This window comes from Stenella coeruleoalba, assembly GCF_951394435.1.
Source record: "Stenella coeruleoalba genome assembly, chromosome: 16".
Taxonomy (NCBI): domain Eukaryota; kingdom Metazoa; phylum Chordata; class Mammalia; order Artiodactyla; family Delphinidae; genus Stenella; species Stenella coeruleoalba.
The window spans coordinates 59,191,098-59,200,042 of NC_137162.1; the positions used below are offsets into that span (position 1 = coordinate 59,191,098).

At 42.9% G+C, this 8,945-nt stretch overlaps 1 protein-coding gene across 1 annotated transcript; it reads left to right on the plus strand.

The window, feature by feature from the left end:
* The first annotated feature begins 831 nt into the window (after nucleotides 1-831).
* MSS51 (MSS51 mitochondrial translational activator) lies at nucleotides 832-5,515 on the plus strand. The gene is given in 11 exon segments (XM_079900965.1): nucleotides 832-864; nucleotides 868-1,030; nucleotides 1,033-1,066; nucleotides 1,348-1,491; nucleotides 1,493-1,498; nucleotides 2,322-2,446; nucleotides 2,652-2,728; nucleotides 2,732-2,987; nucleotides 2,990-3,217; nucleotides 3,529-3,622; nucleotides 3,927-5,515. Coding segments are annotated over 11 exon segments (1,365 nt in total). The 5' UTR covers nucleotides 832-846; the 3' UTR covers nucleotides 4,147-5,515.
* Nucleotides 5,516-8,945: the final 3,430 nt, after the last annotated feature.

Here is an 8,945-nt window from a genome sequence, read left to right on the forward strand (position 1 = left end):
TGCATAACTTGGCATTGTAGTGCTAATTTGGTATTGCATTTGATTTCTACTTTTTGGTTTATTGCTTATAAATGTGATGATAGGTCTTTTAAAATGAATGTTTTCCTTCCCCAACTAGATTAGATTGACTGTTTCTCTAGTTAGATGGTAGTTTCGGACAACCAAAACTTTTTTTTTTTTTTTTGCAGTACGCGGGCCTCTCACTGTTGTGGCCTCTCCCATAGCGGAGCACAGGCTCCGGACGTGCAGGCTCAGCGGCCATGGCTCACGGGCCCAGCCGCTCCGCGGCATGTGGGATCTTCCCGGACGGGGGCACGAATCCATGTCCCCTGCATCGGCAGTTGGACTCTCAACAACTGCGCCACCAGGGAAGCCCAACCAAAACTTTTGTTGCTTTTTCCTCTAAGTTGATGTTTTAAAATACATAAATAGTATACGAATATATTCTTTGTATAAAAAGTCACACATTACAAACAAGTCTAAAGTTCCCTTTTATCGATCCAATTCCCATCCTAGTGCCTTTTCCCTTCCTCAGAGTTAATCACTGTTATCAATTTTATAAGAGCCCTGCCAGACTTTTCTAGGCATCTATATTATATATAGAACTTCATGTATAATACATATATGTATAATTATAGTCACATATAATTATTTCTCTTTTTCACAACTGCCTGTGGTGATCAATAATCTGTAGATATGAAATAAATCTTACTGATACCTGGGCCTGAGAGACTGGAATGACAAGTGAAAGGTCAAACATATGAAAAAGCATCATATGTGTCCAACTTACAAAATTCCATTCCATATCTGTTCTACGTATAGTCCCCAGGTATCACTGGACAGGCCATGGCTCCACGGTCCCGATGACGAAGGCACAAGAAACTCCCCTCATCAGTGGCTCCCGTGGTTGTGACCCCACCCACAGTTGTGACTCCTGTGCCTCTGACCCTCTCAAAACCTGGACCTAGCATTGATACACTTGGCTTCTTCTCCTTGGAGAATAATGTTCCTGGCCTATCCCAGCTGATCCTTCAAAGCTGAACATGAAAAGCTATGAAGAATACAAGTGAGTGACTAACTCTATGGAAGAGTGATATATTGTCACTGGTAGAAGTGATTCATAAGGTGGAGAGGGAGTATAGCTTGGGGAATATGGGGTATTTGCAATGAGGGATTTTCTCATCCTGACTTTTGCCAGTTTTATTACTATAGAAGAAATATAATTTGCTTAAAAGAGAAACAATGGGAGTAGGAGAGGTGCAAATATATAGGAGACAAGGTAAGAGTCATGAGAAATTTTGGAGGTGTTTTTCCTATTGCCACTCCTACTTCATGCTGTTTCTGCAGGTTGGTGCTAGATGGGGATACTCCTGTATCAGGCTTTGGATATCGATGCCTTCAAGAAATGTTCCAGAAGATGGAGGACACATTCCGATTCTGTGCTCACTGTAAAGTACTCCCTAGTGGCCTTTCAAACTCCAGGGTCCTCCGGCAAGAGGTGATTAGTTGGGGGCTAATAGGGGAGACATCCGGAATGATCCTATTCTAAGACCTCATTGCAGGAGGAAAGGTCTGAGAATTTTCAGAATAACTTCAGGCTTGCTCCTCATTTTGTGTGATCTAGGCCACAGAGAAATTAGAAAAGGGTTGCTTATAAGACTCCTGATTATTTTGGTATTATGGGGAGGTTAGACCAGAGTATAATCCTTTCTACCTCTCTCCTCCTTTTTTTTTTTTTTTTTTTCTTTCTTTTGCGGTACGCGGGCCTCTCACTGTTGTGGCCTCTCCCGTTGCGGAGCACAAGCTCCGGACGCGCAGGCTTAGCAGCCATGGCTCGCGGGCCTAGCCGCTCCGCGGCATGTAGGATCTTCCTGGACCAGGGCACAAACCCGTGTCCCCTGCGTCGGCAGGCGGACTCTTAACCACTGCGCCACCAGGGAAGCCCTACCTCTCTTCTCTTGAGCACTTAAGTGGTAAGACCGTATCTGTCTGGGGAGGTTGGGGTCAAGCCACACCTGTGATAACAGGGCAGCCACAAACTCCTGCTGTTTTTTTGTTTCTGTAAGGGATGTAAAAAGTTAGTTCTAGACAGAGGCTGAGGTGTCACTGTAACCCAAGAGAAAAATTACGTTCCCACTCCCTCCTGCCTCCTGTGCCAAAGATAGTCCCCAAATTTGTTGCAGCAGCTGTCATTCCTCTCCCTACTTTCCTCACCCGGTGATCTTTCTTCCCAGGTGCAGGAATATCAGTTCCCTTCCCCAGGAGTCCCCCATTCACCTTTGAGGTATAGGAACATCTGTTTCTGGGCCTCATTCTCTCAGGTGCAGAAGTGTCTATTACTGTGGTCCAGAGTGCCAGAGGTCAGACTGGCCAGCACACAGGAGGGTTTGTCAAGAGCTGCGTCTTGTAGCTGTGGACCGTCTCATGGAATGGCCTCTGGTCACAGGTGGAGTGACAGTATTGGGGAATTTTGCCATAATGGTCATAGTTGATGGTACTTGGAGAAATATATGAAAGTGTGTTGTTTTGAGGAAAAAATGAGGAACTGAGTGGGACAGGGCAGTCTTGGGGACAGGTTGGGAGAATGAACATGGAGGGAATATTGAAGCCAGGGAAGGATTAGGTCATTTCTTATTCCTTCTTTCCTGCAGGTGGTTTTGTCCTTCCCTCAGGACCTTGGTCTTGGCTGACTGAAGGAGCACAGGGCTGGGACACCTGGTTTTCTATGTGACGTTTACAGCTAGAGGCTACTCTGGATGCTATGCTTGGTAGTCAGGCCATGACCACCCTGTGGGCCAATGTAGGATGGCCAAGGCCAGATCCAGATGTCCTGCAGGGCTCTTTGAAGCGGTTGCTGACAGATGCCCTGTCACGGCCCTTGACACTGGGCTTTGGGCTTCGGGCCTTGGGGATAAATGTTGGGAGGGTCGGGGGAAGCACAGTGCACGTGGTTGGTGCTTCTCATGCAGAGACATTCCTCACTCACCCTGGGACTATGATGAACTTGGCTACATGTTTCCTGGGCACCTTGGCCTCCATGTAATCATGGTTGGTGTAGATGTAGCTGCTGGCTTTTCACAGAGTGCCTCACCTTCACTCCTGGAACCTGGCACAGTTCAGCTTAGTAGCCATAGGGGCCTCTATCATGACTTCTGGGAGGAGCAGGTAGAGTCTGGGCAGATAGCCCATCCAGATTTGGTGGTGGCATTCCATCCAGGTAAGAGTCATTTGTTTGGGGGAATACAGGGTCGGTCCTCTGGGAGTTTTCCATCCTGGCTCTTGTACCTTTGGAACCCCATTCATTTGGTCAGGTTGAGCGTAATATAATGAAGACCTTGGTTGATCATTAGCCATATGTGCTACACCTGGGTCCATAATTTTCCATTAAAGAATCTGGGGCGGGTGATGGTGGTAAATGAGCATTGGAGGTGAGCAAGGTGAGGGGTGGATGCAGTCAAAGAAGTATGTTGGTTAGGGTCTGCCTTAGCATTTCCCCTTTCTATTTCCATCTCCATTTTTGTTCCATAGGTTTCCATGCTTCCCTGGACCTGATGGAGGCTTGGCTGCCCACCCTCTTGCTACTTTGTGATTATGAGATCCCTACAATGATTACTGTTTACAGGTTTTGACCTCCTCCTATTTGTGATACCTCCCCAATTCACTCACACCTCTATGTAGATGAGCTCATTTCTCTCCCCCTTGCTCATCTTCTGCCTTCTGGTGAGGATTTTCTTCCTTCCCATGCTTGGCTTTCTCATCCCTTCAAAGTGCTATGCTAGTTAATTGAGTAGTTAGTCTAGACATTTGGGAGGGAGGGATAGCTGTTGCGTTAGTCCAGCCTTAGGTAATTTTTGGGATTGATGAGCAGTTCCTCTCCTATCTCTTTCATAATCAGCAGGGCAATTTTTCTTATCTGTCTCCCATAGCCAGCAGGAGTTGGCAGCCTCTTTGCAGATTCTGGTGGACATGGATACACACATCACAGCCTGTGGAGCTAATCCTTTTGCGTCCCTCAAACCTGAACAGGTCTACTCCAACCCCAACAAGCAGCCAGTATACTGCAGTGCCTACTATATCACGTTTCTTGGAAGCTCCTGCCAGCTGGATAAGAGGCAATTGGAAGAGAAAGTAAATGGCAGGGTATAAATAGCTGAGCCAGATCCTGACTGGATGTCTAGAAAATGCAGAGATTGTGATGAAATTACCTGCTGATGCCAGATTATTGCCAACTTTCAAATCCACTATATCGTAAACTTAATTCACTTGTCCTGGTAGATTCTAAGCTGAATGGGAGCTCCTGTATGATGTGACTCATTTCCAAGAGGTTAGCCACATGTAGCTTCTAGAGACAGGATTCTAGATTTAGTGTGTGGAGACAGGATTCTAGATTTAGTGTGTGACAAAAGACCCTTATATCAGTCTTTGTAGAGCCTTAAGTTCCTAAGAGTTTCCTTCATGAGAAAGTTATACGTTTTGACTTTAACCGGATGGCACCAAGGAGAAGAATGGCACCTTATTCTTCTGAAAAGGACTTTCTTCTTATACAGCAATTTGGGCTAAAAAATGCAGAAGTCTTAATGACTTGAAGTAGTGGAAAAATGAGGAAGTAGAGAAGTGGTTGGGAACGTGGGGGAGGTTGTGAGGATTGGCACACTGTTCTACTTCCTGGCTTTTTCGAGATACATGTCTCATTTTCCTATTTTCTCTTGGGGACTTCTAATTTTAGAGCAGCTTTTTGCCCTTGTGTTGTATTTTAGGTATCCCAGGGTGTATCAGGGTTACTTGAATACACTGGAGTTTGTTATCACCTGGTCTATACCACAATAAACTCAGTTTGGGGCTTCTTAAGTCACTTGTTTTATCTTATTTCCTGTTCACTGCCAAGTGTTACTTGTCTACACAGAACATCTCAAGATTGGAGGTTTCTCTCTTGCCAAAGGAGTGATTAACATCAGCTCTCTTTTTGGGTCTGCCATTCTACCACACCCTGTCTATTGTCATCCTTCTCTTATCACACTCTCAGGATTAGGATATTCCCTGGATATTCATTTCTACAACTTGCTGTGACCTCAGCCTCTCCACTTACATCCAGAATATATATATAGAACTCTTACAACTCGATAATAAAAGGACAAATAACTCAATTTAAAAGTGGGCAAATGATCTGAACAGATGTTTCTCCAAAGAAGATATACAAATGATCGATCAGCACATGAAAAGATGCTCAACATCGTTAGTCATCTGGAAATACAAATCAAAACCACAATGAAAGAAAGTGCTTCTTTTGCTAGGATGACAACAATAAAAAAGACAGATAATAACAAGTGTTAACGAGGATGTAGAGAAATTGCAGCCCTCGTACACTGCTAGTAGGGATGTAAAATGGTGCAGCTATTTTGGAAAACAGTCTGGCAGTTTCTCAAGAAGTTAAACATTAAGTTACCATTTGATCCAGTTATTCTGCTCCTAGGTGTGTACTCATGAGAAATGAAAATATTTGTGCACAAATGTTCACAGCAGCATTATTCATAATAGCCAAAAGGTAAAAATAACCCAAGTGTCCATCAACTTGTGAATAGATAAACAAAATGTGGCATATACATATAATGAAATATTTGGCCATAGAAAAGAATGAAGTACTGATTCATGCTACAACATGGATGAACTTTGAAAATACGCTCATCCATGTTCATGTTAAGTGAAAATCCAGTCATAAAAGACCACATATTATCTGAGTGCATTTATATAAAATGTCTAGAGTTGGCAAATCTATGGAGACAGAAAGTAGATGAGTGGCAGCATAGAGATGAGGATGGTGAGCATATTGGGGATGATGGCTAAAGTGTATGGGCTTTATTTTTGGGGTGATATAAATGTTCTAAAATTGTGATGGTACAACTCTGAATATATTAAAAACCATTGAATTGTACACTTTACATCAGTGAATTATATCTCAATAAAGCTGTTACCAAAAACAGTTTTTTAAATCAGAGTGTAAAAAATGAGAATATTTGTTAAGTGCTTAACAGTGTCTAGCATATAGTATGTATTTAATAAATGGTAGCTATTATTGAATACATACCACTTTGAATATTATTCAGTAACATAAGTAGATTGAACTTACTGAGCAAGATGGTTCGACAATGGAAAAACCAGTCAGAATGCCATTTTTGTGGTTCAGATGATGTAATGCATGTATCAGCTAAAGTGACCAATGGTAGTAGTTAGGGAAAAGAAGAGGTCTAGCTATAACAAGGAAAGTAAACAGGTAGATAATATTTTGTAGCTAGAATGTGAAAGTAAAATCTATAGGGCTTAATTACTGATTGTTTTGGGTGAAATGTGATATATCTATCAGAGTCTAATCAGGAGACAGAAACCACACAGTAACAGGTGACACAAAAATTTCCAGCTTAGAGTGGTGGTGACAGTACATAAAAGTGCCTTAGCTTCATGCTAGATGCTGAGGATTCCAAATGGCTTTTACCCTTAGAGTGTTTACAGTTTAATAAAAGACTGATGTTAAGCAGGGGCAATATAATGAGTTACATTTTCTAAAGTCAGCATATGAAGTGAAAAAGCTGTATTTTCAAAACTACATTGAAATTCCCTTAGGATAACACTCCATTGTGGATTCCAACATATCCTTATCTCAACAAGTCTATCAGAGCCAGTTATTTCCTCCACTATTGGAAACAGACCTCTGTTTATTTAGTTGATCACTGGATGAAATAATTGGCTTGAGTCTGGGAGGCCCTGTTGTAGTCAACCAAGTATTTACTGAACATTTTATTTCTAGACTCTAGAGATATCCCTGTTCTCAAGGAGTGTACATTCCGAGGGCAGCAGGGGGAGATGACAAACAGTAAATACAGAATTTTATATGCTTTTAAGTGCTACAAAGAAAATTAAATAGGGTGATTAGTGTGTATAACTGGTAGTGGTGTTAGTGACAGTGGGGCTACTAATGCTACAATGTTCAGGGAATACATACCTCTCTGAGGAGATGGATGACATTTGAGATGTAACATGCAATAGAGAACATTGCAAATAGGAGCAATAACAAGTGTAAAGATCCTGGGAATCTCTGGTGTGTTTGGTCACAAGCTTGGTATGTTTAGACAGAAGGCCATTTTGACCAGAGTTTGGTGCTTGAGAAGGAAGGTGAAGAGGGATGAGATCAGAGAGGTAGGCAGTAGCCAGATTATGTGGGGCTTAATAGACCATGGCTAGGAGTTTGGATTTTATTCTGGTTCCAGTGGGAAGCTAGTGGAGGAGTTTAATCAGGGAATTATATGACCAAATCCGTTATTTAGGAAGATTAGTCTAACTCAGAGTTTCTTAACCTCAGTATTACTGACATTTCAGGCTGAATAATTCTTTGTTGTAGGGGGATGTCCAGTGCATTGTAGAATGTTTAGTAACATCCCTGGCCTCTCCCCATTGATACTAGTAAAACCCTCCTCCCTAGTTGTGACAACCAAAAACGTCTCCAGACATTGCCAAATGTCCCTTTGGGGACAAAATTACTGCTCTGTCTGTACAAAATGTAGGTGTGTTTATTTTAATTTTATATATATATATATATATATATATATTTCTTTTTTTTTTTTTGCTGCCACACTGCTTGGCATGCAGAACTTCCCTGACCAGGGATTGAACCCACGCTCCCCTGCATTGGAAGCACAGTCTCAATCACTGGACCACCAGGGAAGTCCGGTATGTGTGTTTAAACACAGTGCAATATTCACATTAGGAGAAGCATAATGTCTCCTATTTTATGTGAACTCTGGAGCATATGATGACCTTCAGAGGTGTTTTGTTTTTGCTAAGTTCATGTGGTTGAATACAGGCAAGTTAAATACTCATGTGCTATGACTACTGGGTTTTTTTTTTTTTTTTTTGGCTGCGTTGGGTCTTTGTTGCTGCGCGCAGGCTTTCTCTGGTTGCGGTGAGTGGGGGCTACTCTGTTGCAGTGCGCAGATTTCTCATTGCGGTGGCTTCTCTTGTTGTGGAGCACGGGCTCTAGGCCCGTGGGCTCAGTAGTTGTGACTTGCAGGCTCTAGAGTGCAGGCTCAGTAGTTGTGGCACACGGGCTTAGTTGTTACGTGGCATGTGGAATCTTCCCGGACCAGGGATCGAACCCATGTCCCCTGCATTGACAGGCAGATTCTTAACCACTGCGCCACCAGGGAAGCCTATGACTCCTGTTAAATGTGTCACAGCAGACATCTATAAAAGGTTTTCTTGGGTGCAAAAAAGGGAGTCTACCCAAGGGAAGGTAAAGAAAAGAAGGTCAGGAAAAGCTTCTTGAGGCAGGAAGGAGATGGGTGATCTTTGAATTGAGTCTTAATAGATTCATAATTGTTAAAAGGCAGGCAGTGCTTTCTAGGCAGAGGCAGCATGAGGAAAGGGTCTCTGGCCCTGGAGGTCCTTGTATGTCAAGAAAGAAGGACAAATTGAAAGGATGAAGTGGGAAATCTAGTGGTATCTACCTGAATAGACTATCGGATATTTGGGCCTATAGCTCAGGAAAGTGGGCGGGAAATAGGAGGTTTGGAAAATAACCTCTCAAGCTGATAGTTAAGGCAGAGGGAAGGGTGGGGATGAGATCACCTAGGTAGTAATATAGAGCAAAGGAGTAAGGACAGGCTTCTTAGGGAATGCTTAAATTCCAGAGGTCTCCAGGCAGATTGGACAGAAAGGCCCAATATTTTCCAGACCGATTGGTGAGAGCTGGGGAATTAATGCTGGGTATCCAGAGTGTTGTGCAGTTTTGTTCAAATTTGGCAGTGACCTTTCTCAAGTACCTTCCACTTCACCCCTGTTTTAGGGCCATGTATATCTTGCTTTTGCCACTTAAAAATTTAATCCACCCTATCCCACCCCCATGAGGAAGGTTTTGGGTAGAAAAGCATGTGGAGTAATAGGTTAATAGTTCTCAA